The sequence below is a fragment of the Passer domesticus genome, chromosome 4, assembly GCF_036417665.1.
Source record: "Passer domesticus isolate bPasDom1 chromosome 4, bPasDom1.hap1, whole genome shotgun sequence".
In the NCBI taxonomy this organism is placed as follows: Eukaryota; Metazoa; Chordata; class Aves; order Passeriformes; family Passeridae; genus Passer; species Passer domesticus.
Window position 1 is genome coordinate 52,945,654 of NC_087477.1, and position 25,267 is coordinate 52,970,920.

The following is a 25,267-nucleotide window of genomic DNA, read 5'->3' on the forward strand; positions in this document are numbered from 1 at the left end:
TGCTTAGGCCATGAAAGTTGAGGAGGCAAGCTGGTAATTATGGTCTACCAGGTACGAACCATATCAACTGTTCTCTCCCTTATTTAAAGACTAACATGTGACAGGGTTCCTATCCTAAATCTGCAATGACACAAAGCAGCAGAATTTCTTTTTCCACATCAATATAAGTTGTTTAGAAAATGCTAGTAGTTCACATGGATATTAAAAATGACATAAAGATGAGGAGAACACATGGAGAAATGCTGCAGTGAAATGTGATACAAGAGGTCAGACTAGATTATCTAATGGTCTTTTCTGACCCTTAGAGCCTGACAAATTACAGCATGTCTAAATTCTTAAAGATTTTTCTAGTTAGTACAAAAGCCCCCAAAATTGGTTTCAGAACAGTGAAAAAAATCGTATAAATGCTTAGTTTTGTAATACAGCTAGGAATACAAACAAGAAGTTCTTGGTGATGAATGAAAAATCCCTTTAAATTATTTAAATAAAAATATATTCTAAACAGTTATTTTAGTACATAGATTCAGTTTAAAATAATTTACCACAGTAATAGGCATTATAAAGGTTCATAATGTATGAAATAAAAAAGGTAAATAATGTAAAAAAAAGGCACAAAAGTAATAATCACAGGGCCAGTGGTAATCATCTGTTACACCAGACCTAAAATTTTCCTATAAATTTTCCCTGTTTTTCTGAAAGTTACTTACTTCTGGTCTGCTCCTGTAGATTTGTCTCACAATTTTATTGAGAGTAAATAAATGGGTTTACCATGGCTAAGAGTTGTAAGTGCTTTCAGGATTCACAGTCTATGCCTGAGCTGGGCAGCCTCATTGCAGTGGGCAGCATCAGATTATATTATGCTGATTTGCTGATAAGTTGAACACCAAATAAATGACAAGTAGTTCCAAATTTGTAATATCAAAGATGTTACATGGGATTAAAGAGGAGCCATTTGTATTGAAAGCAGAATATGTAAAGGACTTGAGTGAGGCAGAATGTTCAAGTCTGGAGATTTGGAGAGGAACCTGACTGTTTCTGCAGATCTTGAATGACAGGGTCATGGTTCAGGAATACTATTCCCCAGTTTAGTGTTCTAAACCATGTGCTGCTCACTCACTCCTCCCTCCCCCTGGCAGGCTGGAGAGCAGAACTGGAGGCACAAATGGAAAGATCATGGGTTGAGATACAAACAATTTACTTGAAAAAGCAATGAAACAACAACCAAACAGTACCACGAACAATATTAATAACAGAGTGTACAAGAGAGTTGATCGATTCACATGTGAGTTCTTAACACAAACCATCCCTGCCCCTTGTGCTTGATGTGATGTGACACAGAATTACCTTAAGGTCCTAGCCATGCCCTCCTTGCTACTGCAAACATTAACCCAGTCCTGGCCAGAACCTGGACACAAGGACACATTTATATGATGTTCATATAAATAGCTGAGATAAATATACTACCCACCAGTGAGCTCAGTTATGCTACTTTCACTGTGGCTGTGTCAGGGCTTTTTACCATGGTAGGAATAAATTCAGATTGTGTTGTATGCTGTGTTCATATTTCTCTTCAGACAGGCAGATAAGCCAGTGTTGGAAAGCTAGGGCAAAGTTAATTATTCCCCACTCGTGAGCCCTCAGCTGTGTGGCTTGTGCCACTGTCACCTTCCACTCCTCTCCAAACTGCCCAGGATGGCCGGGAGCGCCTTTAAAAGCTGTTGCTTCCACACAGCTCCCTTCTGTGTCTGCCTGGCATGGTGATAAAGATGGGCTGGCTTCGGTCGCTCTCACTCCCCACTTCTGGTTAAGCCTTTCCTCCGCACAGATGCGTGAAGAGGGCCCTGCTGCCCTGGCAGGTGGGTTCGTTTTTGCCCCGTAATATTAGATGGGATTCTAACTGGAGGGGAAATCGCACGCTTTGTTTGCCCGGCTCGCCGCCCGGTGCCCGCAGGTGCGCAGGCTGCCCGGGCTGCTGCCGGGCCTTCCGCCGGCGCGGAGCTCCCCGCCCAGGGCGGTGCGTGCCCGCCGGGGTTTGTTTCGCTTAGCAACGCCTGCCGGGCCGCAGGCAGCGGGCAGCTCCTGCCGGAGGCCGCCGGCCCCTCGACAGGGCTTGCGGCGCCGGGAAGGGGCTCCCGTCCCAGCCTGCCATGAAGGTGGCGGCCCTGAGGGCGGGCGCCCTTCTCTCCAGGCTGCGCCGCTCCCCGCCGGCCCCCAGCCCGCGACCCCCGTCCGGCGGGGGCCGCGCCGCGGGCAGGGCCGGCCGCGCCCCGCGCCCGGCGCCCAGCGAGACGGACAAGGAGCCCGGGGGGCGGGCGGCGGCCAAGGGGCTGCTCATCACCCTGCCCGACATCGGGGAGGAGGCGGCGGCCGAGGGCGACGAGGCGGCCGGCAGCCCAGGGCTTCCCGCGTGAGTGAGCGCCCCGCACACCCGGGGGAACGGGGGAGGTGTGCGCCCCTCACTGCCGTGGCTTCCTTCCACCTGGCTTTTTCTGCCTCTGGGTGTCCTGAGAGGTACCGAGCAGCTCCGTGGGCAGGGTTTGCCTTCCCCCGGCAGTATGCCAGAGGCAGGGAAGCGCATCACCACGGGCAGGAGCGGTGGCTCGCACGGGCTGTGTGCGGCGCCGCGAGGAACGAAGAGCTGGAAAACGCTCGCGGTTCCGCGGGGAACGGGACAGGAGTCAGCGCCCGGCCCCGCACGGCCGGAGGAAAATTGTCCCGTCCCCACCGCGGGAGGCGCAGGGGGAGAAGCCGAGGTGCAGAGGGCGCGCAGGGCACGGTGAGCTTGAGTGGGTATCGTAAAGGTCCCTCACGTAGGTGTGTGACTTGTATCGAGTTCTGTCCCGAAGCTGCTGCTGCGCATCAAAGCAGACATTTCAGTCTGCCTAGTGAGCTTCTGAAGTGTCAATAACAGGTGTGAAACTTGGTTTGGACGCTTCTGTGTTTAATTTTCAAGCCTCACCTCGAAACGTTTAGGGTTTGCTGTATATAAAAGAAGTCTGGTAAATTTGTGTGCTTCCATTTGGTGATATTTTGCTACAACAAAGGTATACTGAAGTGGTTTCTTAGGGTATTTAAAACAGAAGAGTTTATAGAAGTGAGCAACAGTTACATTACTGTATTGGTGGAATTTTTCATACCATTACAAAAAAACCCCAAAAAAACAAAACCAACAACCAAAAGCGGAAGCTACTGTATATATTTTGTGGACATCTGTAATTGCTGCTTCTGTAGTACTAAACTGTGCTAATCTTTACAACTGACAATCAGAAGAACAGTAATGTTTTGTTAGGTGTTTATAGGAATGAATGTATATTTAAATTTTTAACTCTAAAGGACTGGAATCTCTTTTAGTACACTTTAATCTTCAGATGGATTTTGGAACCTCTGCTTTAAGTTCCGTTTCCATGTAGCGTAATATTAATTAAAGTAGGAGCACAGATCCTCCCTGATGTACTTCTTTTATTTCCCCCTTCTCCAATCTAGAACTTTTTACTTTGTTTCAGAATATAGTGTAAGCTCTTTCAGGCTTAACCTTTTACTGTATTTGTGTAAAATAGTAGCCTTTTATGAATAGGGAGGGTAATCTGGTTTTATGTGTAGTAGCAGAGCTCTATTTATAAGATGTTTGGTGCTTTATATAAGCAATGCCAGAACAAATCAGTGTTATGTCCCTGTAATTTCCCCCTAGCTACTTCTTTTTTTTTCAGTATCAAAAATAAAGCCAAGTAAAATGTCTATGGCTTTTATCGTTAAAAAAAATTGAAGAATGGAACCCACTCTTAAAACAAACTGATTGTATTGGGATGAAGAATAAACCCTATTATTTTAAAACTGATTGTGTCCAGCAAAATACTCATTTTGACTTGCTATTGAACCACTTCTAATTGATATCACTTAATTATCCCCTAACTTAAACTTTTGTATGCATGGTGTCATTTCAAATATTTTATTAATAGCAATAAAGGTTATACTGATAAGGTATTGTCTGTCTTCAAAAAGCCAAAACCAAAGAAGACGTAGAAGAAGGAAAAAGATACATCGCTTTGACAAGGAAAGTCTATATCTCCACATTAGCATTTTTTTTAATTAGGTGGTTTCACTTAAGCTTTTAGAAGAAGCATCTTAATTAAATATTGAAAACCTTAGCATTCCTTGTTTGGAGTTGAGATTAGAATCTGTGAATTACAGAATATGATTAATATATTATTGATAGTTATACACAATAAGCTTTTGCTTATGGAAATAAAGTTCCTTCGTTACAAGTTTTATTGCTGTTTAAAATGATTTAGAAGACATCAGTGGCCAGTGTATTTTCATTGATAGCAATCTATGGTGAGTTAATAAAGCAAAGGACCCATTTTATGTCTTAATATTTTTTTCTTAAGTACAGACAAGCTGATAGCAATGACAGTACATGGATAGTGCAAAATAGTGAAAATCGGGCACTGATTTCTTTCTATCTTTCTTAGATACGCTAAATTTTCTGATTTCCACAACTACCAACTACTTGTCCTAATAGTGTATAGGGCTAAACTATGGCAGTACTTTGTGAGATTTAACGTTTACTGTTTATTTACATAGCAATTTCCTGTTCTTTTAACCAAATTGAAGAAGCATTTACTATGAATAAATCTTTTTCTTCATAATGGATAAAGAAAATCACAGGTTTTACTCTTATTTGAAAGAAAATATATTCTGCTAAAAAAGACCATGATATTTCTTGAGAGAATATGAAGATGCTTTATGCTACACTTACAGCAATATGTTAATGTACCAAGATACACAGATTCCTTTTTAAAGAAACATTATTACTGCTATCCTAACATGTTGCAACAGGTCGGTGAGATGAGATAACAACCCCTACCTAATCTAAATTGAGCAAAGCTTAAATTATGTTGTTTAGGGGTGGGTAATATTTTGTAGAAACTAATTTTGCTGCTCCCTATTTTCAGAATGGTTCTGACACATGGAAAAAATGTTTGTGAACTTGGTATGAGAAGTGTAGCTTTATCTGTGATGTACAAATATCATTATCTTTTGTCAATTTTTATTTCTTGAGGCTCAAGCTTTGGGTTTCAAAATTACTAATTACTAACTTTGAAAATGTGGGTATAAATGACCTGATGAGCTGCAGAAGAGGGTAGGAACTCTGATTCCCTGTCTCCTGTTTTACCCACTAAAAGCTATACATCTCTTTCACACTGTAATGCACACTAACCTAGATGGGGTATTGTAGTGTTACCAAGCTGGTCACTTCCCTTATTGTACTGATTTAAAGAGTAAGTATAGTAATGTGGTGGTTTGCTGCGGTCTATTTTTTCATTGCAATTAGGTGTACAAGAACTCAGAAGTAAATTTTAATTTCACATGGTATTACACATTCATCTACACTCTCTAGATGGATGCCACTAAAAACAATTACTAACTTGTAGTAATATTGTATATAAACCTCAGTTTTTGGAAAATGTTATGGACTTCCAACAATGGTTTGGGTTGCAAGGGACCTTAAAGATCATCTAGTTCCAATCCCCCTGCCATGGGTAGGGGCACCTTCTGCTAGATCGGATTGCTCAAAGCCCTGTCCAGTCTGGTCTTGAATGCTTTGAGGGATGGGTCATCCATAACTTGCCTGGGCAACCTGCTCCAGTGCCTCACCACCCTCAAAGTAAAGAATTTCTTCTATTTGAAACCTGCCCTCTTTCAGTTTAAAGCTTTTCTCCCTTGTCCTACCATTGCATGTCTTTGTAAAACATCTCTCTGCAGCTGTCCTGCAGGCCTCCTTTAGGTAGTAGAAGCCTTCTCTAAGGTCTCCCCTTTTCTTCTCCAGGCTGAACAATCCCTGTACTCTCAGCCTGTCCTCATAGGAGAGGTGTTCTGGATCTCTGATCATCTTCATGGCTTTCCATTGTTTGTTGGAAACTAAGATCATATACTTACAACCAGGCATTTTATTTCTGGTCCAGTGCTCAAAAACCAGGATTATTGAGTCAACCATAAAAAGAAGAGGAAAGACCCTCAGTCTTTGTTGTTACTCTTAACTGTCATGAACTCCCCTATAATTTTGTGAGTTAGGGGACTATTTCTTTCTAATTGTTCACTAATGTAGACTCTGGCATGCATTGTTCATGGGGGTCATGCTTTTAGTTAAGTTTAGGGCCCATAATGGACATTTTTTAAAATCAATATATTTGGTAAGGAAGAAGATTCTTCTATAGTGCAGTAGTTTGGTGAAAATTTCTGGTCTTTTCAGTGGTGAGATTATTCCTGTCAGTTTTCTCAAATGCTAATGGAAGTAGAGATTTCTTGTCTCACAAAATGCTTGGGACTGAATCAGTCAGTCTTTTCTCACTATTGCTACAGTGAAAAGTTGGAAAAGTTTTATGTGGTGTGAATGTGTACTTTTGCATGTATGTACACTATATGGATATCAGTGTGGGGATTTCTGTGCTGTTTTGAGTCCTTCACTTATTATGAAAACACATGTTCATAATGTTCACAAGTTGGCATGTGATAGCTTTTACATCCTTATTCTGATGACTTCTGCCTCCTGAGTAGATACTGTGTTTTTGAAGCAGCATGAGAATGATGTTGGTAACACACTGATGTTTGGTTGTTGCTGGGCAGTGCTTGCCCCAAGTCAAGGACTTTTCAGTGTGCCAGGCTCTGCCAGTGAGGAACCACACAAAAAGCAGTAAGGGAGCATGGCCAGGACAGCTGGCCTGAACTGCCAAAGGGATATTCCACACAGGTGGTGACCAGTGGTATTGTGCAATTGCTTGTTTTTTATTTGCATTTTATTGCTCCATCTCTCTCTCTCTGGTTTTTAGGAAAGGAGTTGTGGTTGTGGAATGAATAAAGGATCGTTACTTTGTTTTTCAGTAGTGCCTTTCTTCCAGTACATCACCATGGAAGTCACACTATAGTGAGACGAGAGGAAAACTCTCAGGTCCTCAGATCTGTTTGGCTACATAATAATTTAGCAATAGGATAACACATCTTGACATCTCAAGCCAGGGGTGTTTGTGGTTAAAGAGGAAGGAGAAAAATATTTAGTATGCCTGAGCATATGCAGACTCAGGTGTCCCCACAATTGCATTGCTTCACTCTGTGCTATAGAACTGTCACATTTCAGATTATTTTTGGGTTTTGTTTTTTAAATTCTGAGAAGATAAAGTTCTGCACCTATTCTCAGTGATTCATTATATGTGCAATATTCTTCAGAGATAATGAACAGAAGGGAAAATGTGTTCCAATCTCTATGATGTTATGCTGCTCAAAGAAGTCTGATTAAAAAAAAAAAATACTGGATTTCCAAATTTGCATAAAAAGAATACACAGGGAAAGTCTTGTGGATCACTTCCACGTATTTTGTTAGGGTGCTACTCTGTCTCTGTCTGTTCAGACACTTGATCCTGCAGCAGTAAATGCCTCCTATCAGATCCAAAGAAATAAAACACCTTCTCTAAGACACTAATTAGCATTCTTTATTATTGCAGTTAATTAAGATGATAGTGTTTTTCTCAATGTTGATTCATAATTTATAATAAAAAGTGAGATTTACTTTGACAGTGTCTTGCACTCAGAAATTGTTTATATTTCCTATAACCAATAATTTTACTTGAAGTTACATTTTTACAGTGGATTAAAATTACATATATATCAAAATTATATATACCTTGCAAGCTCATGTCATCTTGAATGCATTTCAAAATTACAAAGACTTTAAAATTTGCAGAGGAATAAAATTACTATATATTAATAAGCCTGTCTTAAAAATTGGAGCAGTTTATTCTTACTTTGTTTTATAAAGATAGGAACAGAAAGCACAGATCATGGCTGGAAAAGCTTTAAATCTGTTTCAAGGATTCAATATGAAAATGTCTAATAGGAGGCATTGCACTTAAGTGTATGTACTACAAATAGCTGCCTGAGATGCTGTGTTGTATGCACACAGATTGAGATTGTATTAAAAATGATGGCCTGCTTTTACTGGTGTTAGTGATTTAAGAAAATAATTACATTCACTTCTTTATTATTTTTCTTCACTCCAGATGAAATAACAAGTGAAAACCTTGACCCTAAGGGGAAGCAGGTCTTGGGTAGAAGAGGTGATTTTGAGTGTACCTAGTGAGCACTCTGTGCAGGAGGCAGCCACAGAGGACTGACAAACTGTAGATGGTGATGCAGGCAGGCACAGAGAAACTTTCATGCTTTCATTCCAATGCTACCTACTTTTTGAACCAAGTGAGGCTTTTATTTACAAATAGAATTTTAGCAACACATGAAGAAAATTGGCTTTGTGGCAAATTGTGGTAATTTGGTCAGAAAGATAGTCACAGGAAAAACTCACCAAGAGTTGAACTGTACGAATGCTCCCAAGGTAGTTTGATCATCGAAGCATCAGTAACCCACACATGGCTTCAAAGACACTAAGTGACATTTTTATAAGAGGAAAGGGCCAATCAGGTTGTATGATTAAACACTATCAGTTGAAAGACTCTGATAAATATTTGTATTTTCATGCTTCAGATACAGTCAGTACTTCATTCATTGACCAACAACCAGATGACTGTTCACTATTAAATGGTATCTCCAAGTGCAACACCTACACTTCCAGGGTTAGTGATTCCACCACTATCCTGGGCAGCCTATTGCAAGGCTTGGCCACCCTGTCAGGATTTTAATATCCAATCTAAACCTCCTCTGGCACAACTTGAGGCTACTTCTGCTCATCCTGCCACTTGTTACTTGGGAGGAGAAAAAACCCCTAGCTGGCTACAAACTCCTTTCAGGTAGTTGTAGAGAGTGATAAGGTCACCCTGAACTCTTCTTTTTCTCCAGGTTTAACTGCCCCAGCTGTAAATGGCAGGTTAAAAGATAAAACTTGTCTTGTTGTGAGAGCATGATGTGGTTATTATGTTTACATTTGTTACAAATCATGCTTCCAAAATAGTAAAGAACATGTAAAGATGTGAAATCTAAGAAAATTAATTATTTCAGACAACAAGGCAGCAGCTTAATTAGAAATTAGGATATTATACCTTGTTGGCAAGGGAGCAATGCATAATAAATATTTTCTGTTGGGGCTGTGGCTACAAAAGACTTTGAATTATCTGTTAAAGAGGTCTCATAGCGTGTGTGACAGATAGTAAAGTTAGCATTTTTATCTATTAATTGACTTTTCTAAACTCCTCTAGTTGAATGTCTTTTGGCATGCCCTTTGTTAGTTCTCTCCAGTTCCAAATCAGAGTGATGGAAGTAGTATTAGTACTAATTATATACTCCTTCACAATTATTTATCTATATAATTATCATTGTGTTGGTTGGAAAGGAAGAAGGGGCTTGGTTTAGAGAAATGCAAATGATATTGTGGGGTTTTGTGGTGGTAAGGTGTGGCGATGATCACTAGCTGAATCTTGTTGCTGCAATGACAAAAAGGTTGCACAAAATTTAACTCTTGCTCTTAGTCTCTCCACTGTGAAAATATAGGAGAAGGTGGAAGGTTAAAATTGCATTTTCTTAACCAGGACATAATTTGCTATTCTAGATTTCATCTGCTTGAATAAGTTTTTCTTAACAAAGGACTCTATTTTTGTGTGTGTGCATGTGTCCAAAGTGTTGGACAAACCTGATCCTATGAAAGAATGATTGCTAAGGACAAGGAAAGTTGTAATTACACATGCAGTTTCTTAATGATTTACTGACACGGAAGAATGGGGCTTTGAAGAATGTGTAACTTTCCTTACTGAACAGGTTAAAGAAAAATTTTTATCATCAGAGAACAAATAGTAGGCATTTTCTATACGCCTTTCTTAGCGAGTAATATTTTGCTTGGTTATGAAACTTTAAATGTCATTTAAATGCTGCTGTTTGTTTTCCTGTAAGGTGAGGCTTCATATGCCTTGCTTTTTCAGTCTTTATTTTCAGCATATTTAATGCTGCCTTTATTTTTATTTTATTTTCTCTTTCTTATATTTTCTTTTTGCTTATGAGCATATCTGCTTCCTCCTTTAAGAGAAGCTTTCTATAAAACATGTAGATGCAAGAGTTTTTATGTCCTGGAGCTAGAGATGAATGGAGCTAGTGGATTACTGGAGCTTGTGTAAATCTGCAGCTGACAGTCTATGGTCTGCCCTGCACCCGTGCTAAAGATCGGTGATGCGCACAGGGGTAGTTCGAGGAGAACTCAACTAAAAAGGGAAAATCTTTATGTAGTTGGCCAGCATCGCATAACCCTTGTTCATTTACGAAGGCAAGGGAAACCTCCTCTGGTCAGAAAGACCAAGCTCGGCGTTCTTTGGCTGCGTGTTGCGAGGCGAGTGGAGATTGCACCGCTCCGGCCCAGGCTGAGCCTTTAGCCTTTCGTGGGGACCGCCGGAGGGTGCGAGGCCTTGCGGCGGGGCGCGGCGCGGGGAGCCCGCGGGCGGAGCGGTGCCCGGGGGCGGCGGGCGGAGCGGTGCCCGGGGGCGGCGGGCGGGGCGGCGCTGCCGCCGCCGGGGCGGTGCGAGGGGCGCCCGCCGCGCCCCCATGCGCAGGGCCAGGGGCGCCGGCCCGCCGGGCGGCTGCGGCCGGGGGCTGCTCGTGCTGGGGTGAGTGTGGCGGCGGGGCCGGGGGCCGCTCGTGCTGGGGTGAGTGTGGCGGCGGGGCCGGGGGCCGCTCGTGCTGGGGTGAGTGTGGCGGCGGGGCCGGGGGCCGCTCGTCCCCGGGTGAGTGTGGCGGCGGGGCCGGGGGCCGCTCGTCCCCGGGTGAGTGTGGCGGCGGGGCCGGGGGTCGCGGCCCGTGGCGGGGCGGTGTCCGCGGCCCGCCTGCCGTCCTGCCGGGGCGGCGGGAGCGCTGCGGCGGTGTTGTCCCCGTGTAATGCCCATCGCTGCGGAGCTTTCGGTGAGCAGCCGACAGCTGCTCCAGCTTCTGGTGCTCCCTTGCCAGCGCAGGGGAAGTGATGCTACAGATATGCTGGGAGGGGTTTTTCCTATAGTTTTATTTTATTGCACTAACTTCCCGGCACATCTAATGGTGTGTGATCCAAGGAGTCGGGAGACGTGGTACAACAACATGCAGTGGAAAAATGTGGCAGAAACACTACTTTGCTCCACCTCACATCAAGACAAGAGGACACAGCCTGAGGTTGTGCCAGGCGAGGTTTAGCTTGGGTATTAGTAAGCAGAAGGTAACAGTAAGTGGTTTCCTGCTCCAGTGGTGTTCCATGGGAATCCGACCTGGGCAGTTTGAGCAGGTAAAGAGCAGTGAAGTGTTAAACCTTGGTGGTGGTATTAAGCTGTGGAAAAATACTAAGAACAAGGGTCAGCTATGAAAAAAAAAAAAAATTGAAAGACCTTATAAGGCTGCCTGAGCAATAAATAACATGGTAAATGTTAGACAGAGAGGGATGAACGGGAACAGAAGGAAACAGCATTCCATGTAGAAGATAGACTGTGAGCTCACTGTTACTTCTTGGGAGATAGATCTTGGTGTTAGGACAAAATGAAACTCAAATCATGGGACTGGACATTATGAATATTCATAGAGCCTCCTGGTGCTTACTTGCCAAAAGCAGATGCCTAGGGAAGAGATAGGATATGAAGTGCAAACACATGGAAATGCATTCCACTGCTGTTTTACCAGCCTCAAAGAATTTTAAATTTAAGGTCTTCCCTGATGAGAAGCTCAAGCTTATGGTAGGTTTTGCTGTTTTCTTAACCAAGACATAAATAACAGTAGGATGTGTGATGTGGTCCATTTGAGTGGGGAGTTAGATTTTGACATACGTGTCTTTGTTATATGTGTAATGGAAAGATAAATATCAGAAAGGATGGAAAGAAGACAGAGCAATCCTTACTGCTGCAGGGCCAATCTACAGTTCTTGTCTAAAGAAATAAAGAAAATTCTTGGACCTGTGAACTGTTTTCTTATAGTTATTTATTCACAAATGTGCTTCAATGCAGTCATGCCGCTGTGAGGCTTTTATGACGTGAAAATAAGTGAAGCAATCAGTTGTTGTAAGTGCTTCCAAGGAGCTCTTTCACACATCTGTGCATGTTCTCAAGAGGTGGGTTTAGCATATTAATGACCCAACTTCATGCATTGAATGTAATACATAATTAGGACAGTTGTGTAATTATAAACAATTTCCATCTAAAAAAACAAACAAAAAACCCCCAACAAAAAGCCCCACCCTCCCAAACAAAGGAAAAAACATTCCTTCATTAAACTGTTGCATGGGCAGTTACTGGTTTGTGCCTTTGCTCTCTTGTTGCAGTAGTGAGGTGCTGATTCATTTGTGTGTGCTTCTTGCAAAGTTCATGCAAAATCCAAGGAGGATGCCAATGGAGTAAAAAACAAGTCTCAAAGTAAAAGTACATTTTTTTAAAACATACTTTTGTGTAAGTAAGGCAAATAAAAGCTATTTTAAAACAAAGTTGTTTGTTTCAGGCAAATGTTTGTCTTGATGGATAGGACTGAAAAATTGGAAAATTCAACAGAGTAGTAGTCTTCCTCCTTTTCTCCTTTCCTCTGCCCTCCTTACCCCCCTTCCAATGGAGATGTGAATTAACTTTATTTAAAATATGGAATCTTATGTTTCTGTCTTTATAGGAAGGGACTGTCCAGAGGTTCCCCAAATCGGTGTCTCTCTGGAAAAAGTGGAGTGTCTCTTCCATCAGTTTTTGCAAGAAATGTTCAAGAAGCCATCGACAATTATACCTGGTATACATGTACTTCTGAAATAATACTTAATTAATTTACTTTTGACTTAGATATTTCCAGATTGGAGTTAGTTTTCACTAATCATTCTTCCAGTCATTCTCATGGATAATAACTATTGCACGATACAGTGCAGGATACAAATTGACCTAACCTGCTCTTTAAAGGGTTTGAACTTTATTCCTGGTTTGTGATATGGATTTAAGTATTTTAAGACTATAGTAGAGGACACTGATTATGACTGGAAAGGAAATCAGACTTCATGATTAAATTGAAATCATGTGCACCAATGTTGCAGGCTAGTTAACTTTCTAGAAATTTTATTCCAGATGACAGTGGTTAGGATTTGCCTGCACATCCAATTACCACTGCCTTCCCTGCATCCTGGGATGGGTGGTAGCTGGCAGACACCAGCTAGAACTTCAGGGGCTTGAGTTGCCGTGGCTCAAATTTTAAAGTGCACCAGATTTAGCAACATAAAAAGCACTGCATAGGGACAGGTAACTCAGTGCTATTTGAAACATCTGTAGAGATCTTGTGCTTAGTTTTATAAAAGTTTTCTTGCAGAAGCTTCTAATGTGAAAGAGCTAAAGAAAGCTTATGTTATCTTTCATTTGTTTTTCATGTGATCACTAGCTGATGTGGAGAAACCAAAATAATTGTTTGAGCTGGAAATATAGATACATGCATGTAATTATATTCAAATACATACACACATACATATGCATATTTTAGAGTGCCATACAGTTGCAATGGTCCATATGCATGCAAAAACTTAATAGTTTAGAAGGAATTGCCTTTAAGTCAGTAAATAGTATTAATAGGAGCATGTATTCACTCTACTTTAAAATAACTGCTTGCACCATTTACTTGATTGGTTGCTTTATTTAAAATATGTTTATACACAAAATAATTGTTCTTCATTCTAATTTGTCTTCTTTTCAGTGAGACACTTTCATCACTTTCACCTAGTGGTTGCACAACACCCACGGAGCTGAATAATTCTTGGTCTATAAACAGCTATACTACTAGTTTGTCTACTGAAAGAAGTTCGGTTTACTCCTGGCGGGATGATGTATGTCACAGAAACTTTTACAGTACCCTTTCTCTAAATATTGTAGAAATATTAGGTTTTTACTGATGTTGGACATGCAGCAACTCATCTATATTAGCCTAATGAATAAGTGTATTAATTGAATTTTTAAAAAATAATTTTGGTTGCATGTTGGTATTGGTGCAGCTAATGTGTAACAAAGGAAAATGGAATAAAATGATAAATGATGAAGGTTGGGGAAAACAAGGCTGTTTTACTGAAGAAGGTAGGCTTAAGTTTCTGAGTCCAAGTGAATGATAAAACATATCTTTTCAAACACCCTGTAGTGCAGGCAATGTCTAATTGAACTGTTCTCAAGGTTTTCAGTTATGAAGTACATTCATGAACATGCATATAAATTTTCCAGTCTTGGTAAATATTTCGCTCTTACATGAACTCAGTTATTTTTTGTAGATGATGTAGAGAGAGGTCCTACTGTTACAAAGGCTGACCTCTGAGGCATTCCAGGTGCAGGCTGGAAGTTGCAGCATTGCCATTGCTGCCACTGTCATTTCTGGTAGTGGTAGTTCTGCTATTCTTTTTGCATAATGCTCTAACCTTTAGGGTACTGATCCAGTCTGTGGCTGCCAGCCCTTCAGGAGAAAGCCTGACATTGGGTATTACAGTAACCTGTGTGAGAGTTATTTTCTCATTCCTTTTCAGTGTGGTCCCTTCTGTGGCCTGAAGTGCTTTGAGGCATTCAGCTGGAAGTGAACAAGCGTAATTTGGGTCTTGAGTTTTACTAGTTTTTTTAGTGTATCAAAGTATCTAATGTCAGTGGCAAATGTCATTACAAACAGTGTCCAGCTGAGGAACCCTCAGTCATGTGCTTGTCTCTGCATCACTCGATAAAATCAGGCATTTCTGTACTATTTTCATTTGCCTTTATGTTAACCTACTATCTAGTTGCACTGAGTTGTAGGTTCAGTGAAGAAGTATGGAAGGGCATTTCTCACACTGACAGCTGTTTCCTATGCCGTAGACTAGGTCACACAGGAATAAGGTGCTCCCTCTTTGCCCTCTTAGCTGCTGTACATAGAAAGGAAGAAGAAGAGCATTTTGTGAAAGAGCAGAGTGCCCTGGGTGCCAGAGAAGCAGTGTGTGTTCTTCACATTGGCACAGGGAATAAGCTGGGAGGCTAAACAACTCATAACGGTTGTCTTTTTTTTTTTTAATATGGGCTAATTCTAGACAGCTCTATATGTTAATTTTAGAGAAATACAGTCTTGTAGTTGTTTTTTGCTAAATCGATTGTTTGGGCCAGCTATATGGGATTTTTTGGGTTGTTGGGGTTTTTTTTCATTGTGGTATATAAATTGCATCCAAAATACATAGTCTGAACATGCGTTCTGACACACTCAGCTGTTGCTATAGGACACAAGATAACATGACGCAGACACGCTGCTCTTCTCAAGGCAGGAAAAAGGGAAGTTTATTTTCTGACTCCAACATTTATAGATTTCTAAAGGTGAGAGTGGATTGGAGGGTGAAAGTGCCACCTCTCCAGGGATACTGGACAAACTAACAGTCTATTAAGTTTTTTTTCTTCTATAAAAGAATGCAAAACAATAACTTGTTTACAGAATGTGAGAAAGTTTGGTACAAGAATGCAAACATCAAAAAACTTTAAAAATATTAAAAAATCAAAACAACACTCAGCCAAGTTGATTCATGTTGTTCTGTTCTTTAAATATCACAGAAATTTTAGTATACATGCATATTTGCTGACAACTATTAACTTTATAATATATAGGAATTTGATAAAGCCAACACACAGAGAGTGCATCAGTTATTTTGGGAGATTGATGAAATGCTGTTTGAAGGAAAAGTGACCTCCCAAACAGAGAACCTGCAGGCAGAATGTGCAGATTGGGTTGAACAATTTCCTCATATAAGGTAAGGAAATTCTTGCTAGTAGTAGTTTTAATCAGTTACCATTCTAATTTGAATTTTTGGGGTACCCTCTTATGGCTTGGGCATCAGCAACACTTGTGCATTCAGGTCTATATCTCTGGGACTGAGCTGTGCCATAGCTGTCAGTAAATCTGGGCAGTGATGCTTTAGCAACTGATGCCCTGTATTTTAATTAATAAAATGATTGCAGGCAAAGTTGTTCAGAAATTATTTTATTATATAATTTAGTGTATATTTATTAGAGTTGCTTTCATATTTTCTCTCTTCCTCGCTACATTATGCATGTTGGAGTTTGCACATTTTCTGAACTTTACCTGTAGCCTTAACTTTCCATGTATACATTTTTGAAGTTGGATAAATTAAGTCACAGCAGATGTTATTTGTCTTCTGCATCCATTTTTAAATGTATCTCAGAGTTTTTTCATAAGAAAGGAAGTGTGTTTACTTTTGTCTGGCTTTAGAATAATCTAACAAGTTTTACTATTTGCTCTTAAAATTTATAAACTAGAATCTTATCTTGTGTAAATCAGCTTAACTTTAATGACTTAAATAATAGGCAATATTAATACACAAGGCTCTGGCCCCTCAAGGCAGATGTAAGTTGTGATTTTGCATTGCCTACTGTTTGCATGTGCTTGTATTCTGGATATTTGCATATGGCTGAGGTTTCCATCTATGACACTGCTTGTTCTCTCCTTTTTTATTCAGGGTTCTAGGAAAGCAGCTTCTAGTGCCAAAGGATGAAGGCTTTCAGCATTTTCAGAGCAGAAATGATGCCCGTATAGATACTAAGTGTGTGCCTGGCCTCCCTGAATGTACTGGTCATACAAAAGAGTATGTTAATTTTTTAAACTTTTTGTTTTGGTCTTCCCTCTTCAGAAACACGTAAAAATATTACTTTTGTATTACCTAAACATGTCAGTATAGTTAAATATGCACTTTCTTCTTTTTTTGAATGTTTAATTCTCATTTTCTTGATATTTTTTTCAGACTCTGCATCTCAGGCTCTAAATTGATCCCAACAGTATCTCCAGTACATACCGCACTGGATGCAAGTTCCACTGGGGTTTCTGCTTCAGACTCAGCCACGTATTCCTTCCTGGAAGAAGAAATTTACGATGAGGATGGAAAAATAGAGGAATATCTTGCCTTTGACAACAAGGAACTGTAAATAACAGATATGTGTATTTTTGAAGAGTGTAATGAAAAATTATTGATGAACTGAGTCAGGGTTCCTAAACCGTGTAAGATATAGTTCCTTCTGTCCCTCTGTTCAGTAGCACAGTTGTCAGAACACTCACTGGGCATGTGGAAGATTAGGTATGTTATCTTTCTAGTGGTTTAAAGCTCACATCTCCCATTTCAGAGAAATGTCTTAACCACTAGTTGTTTTGAGGTATTTGATGCATGGAGATTCAGTAAAATGAATATCTAATTTTGAGATGGGCGGAATGAAGGCATCCCTTCTCCCCAAGTGAGTGCCTTGAGCATTAGGTTGTTTAGTGTCATTACACTGTTTGTGCTGTTCTTCTCTGCCCTAATGAGTCTTAAACTCTTTCTGTGCAGAGTATAACAGCTTGGTGAGGAGAGCTGCAGGTTACAGCCTGCATTTAGAGCACTCTTGTGAACGAAGAGTCATTCAGTCATCTTCTTGACAGGGTAGCCTAGGTTTCCTGTGAGCCAGTTGAATGTTCCAGCATCTAGGCTACTGGGTGGATGAAAGATCATCATGTGCTGTTTTCTAAAAGACCTCTAAAAGGGGAAAGCTTTGGTAGGACTCATTGGGCACAAAGCACAGCTTTTTGTGCTAAGGCCTTATGCGCACTCAGAACAAAGACATGGTTGTTCTGAAAACCTGAGGAACCTTTCAGACAGAGACCCTTTCATTGCTCTTTTTGAAAGAGAAGGCTGGGATTGCTGCCTTTTTAAGAAGCATTTAGGTTTAAGAATATTCTCAGTAGTTTTCTCTCTTTGTTTTAATAAGTAAGCAAACTTAATTTGGGAGGCTTGTCTGAAGTATGTTTCTCTCTTTTGTCTCTTTCATATGCTTCTTGTTTCCTTCAGTTCTGAAATGCCTTGTTCTTCATAACTAAAACATTAGGTGTTATAAAGCCAGACAGGAGAATAGTTTGGTCATTTTGTGAGTTGCACCAATCAGCCACACCTCACATACAGTTAAGAATTATGCAGTGTGACTTGAGGAAGAAGTGACAGAGAAGAGAAAGGGAGGTAGTAGAAGCCAGTACGAATTTGGAAGCATCTTTTTGATCTCAAAAAACCCCAAAAACCTTCCATTCCTTAGAAAAAAATACAATGTAATTAAAAAAAGAAAAAAGTTAAAACATTCTTCCTGAGAGGGTGCATTAGAAGACCAAGTTAGGAGATGTTGCTAAAACATGTTTCCCTAGAAACAGAAAAAAAAATTAAAAAGCGTAGCTCTTTTTACTTTAGCGCATAGGAAGAAGCTATGTGTAAGGCTATGGGCTCTGCTATTATTGTCATACTGCAGAAATCCTTTAAAATTGTTTCATCTTTGATCAATGGTGGAAATTACAGATATGTGCAGGTACACAGGGTACGCTGAGAAAGAAATTTTCATGTGAGAGTCCACTTGAGAAATACAACAGATGTTGTTGCCTATGTTATTATAAAAAGCATAGGATTTAGTCTCAAGGATTTAGCCACATATAAAACTTTTTCCTAGACCTGCAGATCTTTCTGTTGTAATGCCCTAATGGGATTTTTAAATTTTTCAATGGCAGGCAAATGAAAAAGAAATCAGTATATGTGTTTGATAGGTTCTCTTCCCTTAGGTGAATTTGAGTTTGAGTTTTTTGGTTATCTCCAGCTGACTGCCTTTTCTTCTATATGTATGTTTCTCTATTGAAGGAGGGGGCAGGGGTGGGGGAATCAATTCCCATGGGAATTCTTTTGAATCTGTTTCCTTTATTAGTGAGGATGAGATTTGGGAACAAAAGAAAATGCGTCTTTCTGAGAAGAGGTGTAAGCGTGGCATTCCCCCTGTTTCTCCCAATGCCTGTATCAAAGATGCTGTGGCTTCTGAAGTGTTTGATCATATCTGGAGCAGTGTCATTGGAATATTGGAGGAACTGATTAAAAAAAATTGGGAAACTAGTATCCCAGGTATTTGATATTTTCATTTGAAAATACAGTATTTGTTGAATCTAATTCAGAAAAGTCATCCTTCCCTATCCACTTAAATTAAGCAAATATTCCAAGCTTTAGTTAAGATAACCAGTGTTGTAGAGCTGTAATAAATGTAACACCTTGCCACGAGAAAGGTGCATGTGTGTGCAACAAAAATAAAACTTCCTAATTTTCAGAGAGTTTTGTATGAGAAGTGTAAAAAGAAAAATACTAACTGAAATAGCTTTATTGCAAGAGAGCATGTTTAAAAAAATAAAAATATTAATCACTGGCTTGAAGATGCAAATTGATGCTATTAGTCATGATTAGTCAGGGGATCACTGACCATGTGATCTGGAATCTAGGAATCTGATCTAGGAATCAGAGTGTCCTAGTCCTCATTGTTTAAGCTTTAGAAATAGAAAGCAATAGAAAGAACCCTTGGGTAGTCAGAATGTTAAAGTGAGGTAGACAGTCTTGCTGATGTGCAGGAGTTCATGACTTGACTACAGGATGAAGAAGAGGTGATGCATGTAATTTTATTTTATGTTTTCATTGTAACAGACTGTAGTGAGAAAAAGGAAAAGCTAGGAAAAATAAGTACAAGTGAAAACCTATTTAGTGTGCATGTGTTGTCTCTGGAGGCTGAGGGGAATTTCAGTTCTTTCATTTTAAAAGGACAGAAGTAACAGAAGAATACCTGAGGGTGGGTCTTGGAAGTTACCTCTAACGTAAGGTACACTCAACCTCAAATAAAGAATACAACAAAATAAGAAATTGCAAAATTTCTCTGAATGTTTACAGTACCAGAATTTAACATTTCAGGTTTTTCTGTAATTTAAAAGTTCTTTTGACACTGCAGGTGGATTGTTTAGCTCTCTGTATTAGTATTATAGTTTAGGGAGGATCATTTAGCAGTATTATGATAGGTTTGCCTTTTTATTTATTTTTGAAGGTCATATAGCTAGTATTTAAACTAGGAAGGAAAAGAATTTGGGTTTATAATAGAAATAAGATCATTGCATATACCCAAAATGAACCGGGGTATAGCTGCTGTGAGATGAGGCTGGTATCAACAGACTTTTATTTTATATATATATATATATATATATATATATATATATATATATATATATATTTAATTTTTTTGCTACTTAGAAAGGAAAAGCTCTGGGGATTTTTAGACAGCATTTCAAAGATCTTAGCTGTATTTTCTTAAACAACCACCTCCAAATCTACCTGTATAGTCCAGCTTGTGTCAGAGAAAGCATAGACAAATGGAAATGCTTTCAAAAACCCATAATTTATGTTAGATTTTTAAATAGCATGGAAACGTAAGGCTATGTGCAAGTCTTTATTTACTGTGTAATATTATGTGAACCCCAAGAAATGATGGCTGGTAAACATAGAAAATATTTCCTATTCCCTCTACTTTTTTTGCTGTTGTGCAGAGTGTGACCAACAAATAGAAAAACTGAAAACTGTTACAGCAAAACTGCCACATTTGCCAGTCATTCATATTACAGCAGATGCTGGGACCATTCCTCTTTCCAGAGGCTCTGAAGCACAAACTGTATCTTTTGGGGCTCATTCGGTTTCATCGCAGGTAAAAATAAAACAAACCTTTTTGTCAAATGTTCTTTTATTCTTCAAACCTTGGGCAATCTTGATCAAAACTTGAAAAGGCTCATTTTCTTTATTTCCTCTTTTTTTCTCTTTACACCAATTAGGGGTACTTGAAGTCATCTGATTTAAAATGAAGTTTAATTCAATGTTCATTTTTTGTTTATTGTCACTTGTTTTTCTTTGGTGGTTCTTAAAGGTACAATTTATCACTAAGGTATTGCTGCCATTGATTTACAAAGTCTTGTTAAATTCTATTCTGTCCTTAAAAATGAATTGTGCTTTTATTGTGATCCAGTAATTTCTTCATGGTAGAATTAAAAAGACAAACTGGGATGTGAAGTTGCAACTTAAAGTGCTTTTCTCACAACACTGCGAGTTTCAGACTCTCCCATTCCCTCTCTTTTTCTTTGCCTCATGTGAAAGGGGATTCTGCAGTACGTCCACTAGCACGCTGGCACCAGGCCTTACCTGTCTTTGTAGAAGCTCATGCTTGTATTGATAAAATGTCCTATTTTGTCTTGCTTGCTGTCTCCTCCATCTATCTCCTGATTAGTGTATTGCACATTTGTTTCCTTTTTCAGCCACTGCTTCTGTTTGTGTTTTTTTTTCTCCTGTCTTTCACTACTGAGTTCAAGCGACTTAATTTTCTTCCATCAGCTCTTTTTCCATGCTTGCTAAACAGTGAGATAAGGAACACAGGAAAGATAGCACAGCAGTCTTGGTTCTGCCCATAGGTGTGCTTTGTTCTGTAGCAGTCTCAGCAGCCAGGAGAGGTAAATGCTTTGATAAATCATGCTCCTGTGCTGAGGGAAAATGAAATGTTTGAAGACTCAGTCTTTGGCTTCAACTGAAATTTATATTGTAAATCGAGTTGCAATTCAGTAACTAAATTACACAAATTGTGTTTATAAAAATGTGTTGAAGATAAGCAAAAGAAAAAAGCATAGTTGCCCCGTGTACTCCTGAGAATTGTACTGAAGCATCTTAAAAGGAACTTCTGTAAAAAACAAGTAAAATACCTCTTAACTATGTGCTTTTTGAGATCTTCCTTCTAAAAAAGTAAAGGTTAACACATAGTTGTTGCTCTTAATAGGTTTACCGTTTCTCCAGCAACTTCTGTAGTGATCTGAGTGGTGTGATGACAATTCAAGCAAAACCGCTCCAACAGAGGCATGCTGCCGTAGCAGAAAAAACGCAGTAGGTGACATTGACATTTTAAAAATATGACATAATTCACATAAGGTAAAAATTTTTTTGCAATTAGAAAAATAACTATTAAAAAGGCAGTGATCTTGTGATCACTGATATGATAGTAATTTGCAGAGGTAGAAATGATGCACTGTTAAACCCTTATTTTTCTTGATCCTAATTCCTTATTTCTTTTTCCCTAGGAATGAGCAAGAAGACAAACAGCATACCAGTGCCTCCAGCACTCCAAATTCAGCACATGCTAGGCTGGGGAGAATTTCTGATAACAGTATTCTTTCAGCATCTCCGGCTCTACTGGCATCCTCTAGGAAAGTAGCAAGGTTACCTTCTCTGACCTCTGACCAGCCCTGCTCAGAAGTTCCTAATATGCACAATGATGAAATCCGTAAAGGGACAAAATTGTGAGTTTTTAATTTTATTATTTTCTTTTCTCAGAACTTCACTGAAATTTCACCACGGAAGGATTTTGCAAAATACTTGAGAACTAATACATGATTTACTATTAATTTTAGAATTTAGAGGGAAGAAGAAAGCAAGCAGAGCCATGATATTTTTTAAGAAAGGCATTTGTTCTACCTCTTTATTGCTGTATTAGGTGCTGTTACTTTCTGTAGCTGAGCTTTATAAAGAAATGTACTACTTAATTATTTCATATTACTTCAATGAAGAAGTCTGTAATGTGAATGCTCCTAAAAGAGGAATCTTTAAAATTCTGTAGGGTTGGCAGCAGTTTATCTTCTGCTCGTGCACCTGCAAAGCGGAACAAGTTACCACCAATAAACTCCGAAGCTGTTGAACATGTTTCAGTACCTCGAATGCAACAGAGCTCTGTAAGTTGTGTTCATTATTTAACCAGTGAAGAACTTCAAGCTATTTAGAAATAAATTATGATATGTCACTGGCTGAAGTGAGTAATTTTACATCTTGGGTTGGTTTATATTTAATACATAGTTTTAACATGCTAAAGTGTGTTACATTGGGGTGCAATTACAATGCAAGAAAAGGCAGTTCAAAACCTTAGGTCACAGACAGATCATAGTGGAAAGACTTGTCTGACAACAGAAAAATCTGGTTAGAACAAAAAAAAGCTAAAAACAGCCAGCCAACAAGATGACAAGGTAATAACCTTGCTCTTCTATGCATCTGGATTTAAATAGCTCTTTTTAGTAGTTTATTCACTAATGTTAGGTTATAAGAATTAGAAAACTATGCTGACTGAAGTAGAAAAAGCTAACAACTGAAAAAGAGACAGATATTATATTGGCCAGTTTTGAAATCACCAGAATGGAAGTAAATTAGCATGTTGATATATTGATATGCCAACATAGAAACAGTCTTGCATCTGTTTAAAAAACAGCAAACACTTAAATTGGTGCTTTTGGTTATTGAAAACATATTTTTCTTATCTTCTTGTGAACTTTTTTATGTCAACAGAAAAAAAAAATTAACTTACTCAATTGCTGCATTCTCTTAATGCTCTTTTTAATTCTCTCAGCATCAAGAACGATATACCCATAGCAGAGTGTCAAGTGCAGTAGCTGGCAGGACAGAGCAAAGGCCACTCAGAGAAAGACCTGTTACTGTTCAATTTTCAAGACCCAACACAACTCATACATTCAGGGTAGGTTACAGTGCAAGTGGAGACATGGAAAAAGGAAAGAGGTTTTCTTTCATGCCTGCTGTTGGTTTACAGAAAGTCTCATTTCTGAGTCTCTCCTGACTTCTGATGTACAGGGATTCCTGCTACCTGTAGAGAGGAGGATACTGAAAGTTTTGGGGAGGGTGTGGGACTGTTGCATGAAGATTTTTTTTTTCTGTTTTTGAGGCGGTGTGTGTGCTAGAATTGTGCAGTTTTAGTGCTGTTTTGAGCTTTGCACTTTGGTAGGATCCAGTCTGCTGGACTAGATCATAAAAACCATAATTGGCCTCTTTCCATAGATAAGTGTATCTTTCCTTTTTACAGAGAGACACACCTCAGAAGAAGTCACTGACTCCCGTGGATTGTGCTAACCACAGAAGGACTGGTCAAGGATTTTTGATAACAGGTAGGCAAAGGAGAATGACTTAAAAGGTAAAAGGCCAACAAAACTTATTAACCCATCGTATTATCAAAAAGTATAGTGCTTAGGGAGAGCTATCTCAGCATAAAAAAGCAACAGGTTTTCTTGGCAGGATCTTTTGAGTTTGGTTTTGAAATTTTTTCTCACTTGTTCTGAGGTAGTCCTAACTCTTATGGGTAGGAATCCTGTGAATCTTCTTTTTCTTGTTATGACAGGAAAAGGAAGAGGAAAAGGATTCAGTCTCATCATCTCATCTTTTTTTTTTTTTTTTTTTTTTTTAGTATTTTGACATATTTACAACTATAGCAAGAGTATGTGGTGTACAGGCCAGATATTTTTGCAGCTGCTATAGTAGTAACACAGTTGCACTTGTGAACTGCTAATGACAAATTTTATTTTAGGCCTGAAATTAATAAACTTTTTTTGTGTAGAAAAAGTAGATTTGAAAATGTGCATTTTAAACAAAAATATAAAGCTCTCATAAAAAACAAATTAGTATTGATCTGCATCTCTGTCTTGAATTTACAACCTCAAAAAGAGAGCAATCCTCTGTAGCTCATTTTGTTTCATTTTTACAGTAAAGGTGACTAGCTAGGTTTCTGGTGTATTTGGTTTCTTATAATTAATCTTCACTTGTTTGGAAGTTCCTTGAGTTTAAATAATTATATAATTGACGAAATTATATAACAGGTGATGTAAGAATAAGGGCAGGTTAGCAAATATTGATCTGAGCACATTGGTGGAAGTAACTTTTATATAATCTTGGAGTGTCTTTCAGAAACTACAACAATTAGTGACATTTTTATTTTCCAGGTTCACAGAATTACTCCAGATCCTTTCAGAGAAATCCTCCAACCTCAAAGAAGAGATTTCAGATCGCTTCTTAACCTGTTTTAGGAAGAAACAGAAACTCCCTGCACTGACTGAAAGACTGAAGCACCAAATTTGCCACTTAGTATCTTGTGTAACAAAGAAGGTGTGCATATGCTGGTGTCTGCTGAGCCTTGCAATCCTCAGGATGCCTGCATTACCTTCTTTTAAAATTATTTGACCAGAGCTTAGATTAAAAAATATAGCAAAAGGAAATAAATGGTTGAGGTGTCTGCTCTGTTGCAGTATCAAGAGACTGTGCGCTTTCTTCTCAGGCATTCCTCCTTTCTGTGCCTTTCCTAGGAAATTGTTTTTCAACCTATCAAATCAGATATGTTTAGAACATAAGGGGTACTGTTCCCACTTTTTTTGTTTCATTAAAGACGTTCTAGTCTATCTAAATATTAGTCATATATAAAATTTATACTTCTAAACAGAAGTTTGCAGTACTTCCTCTTTAACTGCTGTTTTAACATTTCTCCATTTTTCTGTCTGTCTGCTTATTATTATATTATGATACTATTTTATCTCTTATAAGTATTATCTGTACCAGCCTTTTTTTCTTTCTTTAATTCTTTCGAAATCTCATTTATTGCTGTTCTAATCATCAGTAACTGTGGGAACAGCTGGGATAAACTTGTTTACAGCA

At 39.1% G+C, this 25,267-nt stretch overlaps 1 protein-coding gene across 4 annotated transcripts; it reads left to right on the plus strand.

Annotated features, from left to right (window-relative positions):
* Window positions 1–1,837: 1,837 nt before the first annotated feature.
* On the plus strand, window positions 1,838–24,866 carry FAM149A (family with sequence similarity 149 member A). 4 transcript variants are annotated; one of them, XM_064417962.1, is made up of 14 exons: window positions 1,838–1,856; window positions 12,592–12,702; window positions 13,645–13,774; window positions 15,546–15,688; window positions 16,415–16,540; window positions 16,697–16,873; window positions 18,660–18,850; window positions 20,305–20,459; window positions 21,573–21,676; window positions 21,871–22,089; window positions 22,407–22,518; window positions 23,184–23,309; window positions 23,652–23,733; window positions 24,562–24,866. In XM_064417962.1, exons 4-14 carry the CDS (start codon window positions 15,603–15,605, stop codon window positions 24,633–24,635), a joined length of 1,452 nt encoding a protein of 483 aa, XP_064274032.1. In that variant the 5' UTR covers window positions 1,838–1,856; window positions 12,592–12,702; window positions 13,645–13,774; window positions 15,546–15,602; the 3' UTR covers window positions 24,636–24,866. The 4 variants fall into 4 exon arrangements, with proteins under 4 accessions (XP_064274032.1, XP_064274030.1, XP_064274031.1 ...); XM_064417960.1 differs by lacking the exon at window positions 1,838–1,856 and adding an exon at window positions 2,261–2,407; XM_064417961.1 differs by lacking the exon at window positions 1,838–1,856 and adding an exon at window positions 10,473–10,589.
* The last annotated feature ends 401 nt before the right edge of the window (window positions 24,867–25,267 follow it).

What these genes read in the sequence shown, in the direction of transcription:
- FAM149A (XM_064417961.1), top strand. Translation starts at nt 10,528, where the DNA reads ATGCGCAGGGCCAGGGGCGCCGGCCCGCCGGGCGGCTGCGGCCGGGGG. An exon ending in TGTACTGGTCATACAAAAGA is followed by an intron (nt 16,541 to 16,696) that starts GTATGTTAATTT and finishes TATTTTTTTCAG; the next exon opens with ACTCTGCATCTCAGGCTCTA. An exon ending in TTGGGAAACTAGTATCCCAG is followed by an intron (nt 18,851 to 20,304) that starts GTATTTGATATT and finishes GCTGTTGTGCAG; the next exon opens with AGTGTGACCAACAAATAGAA.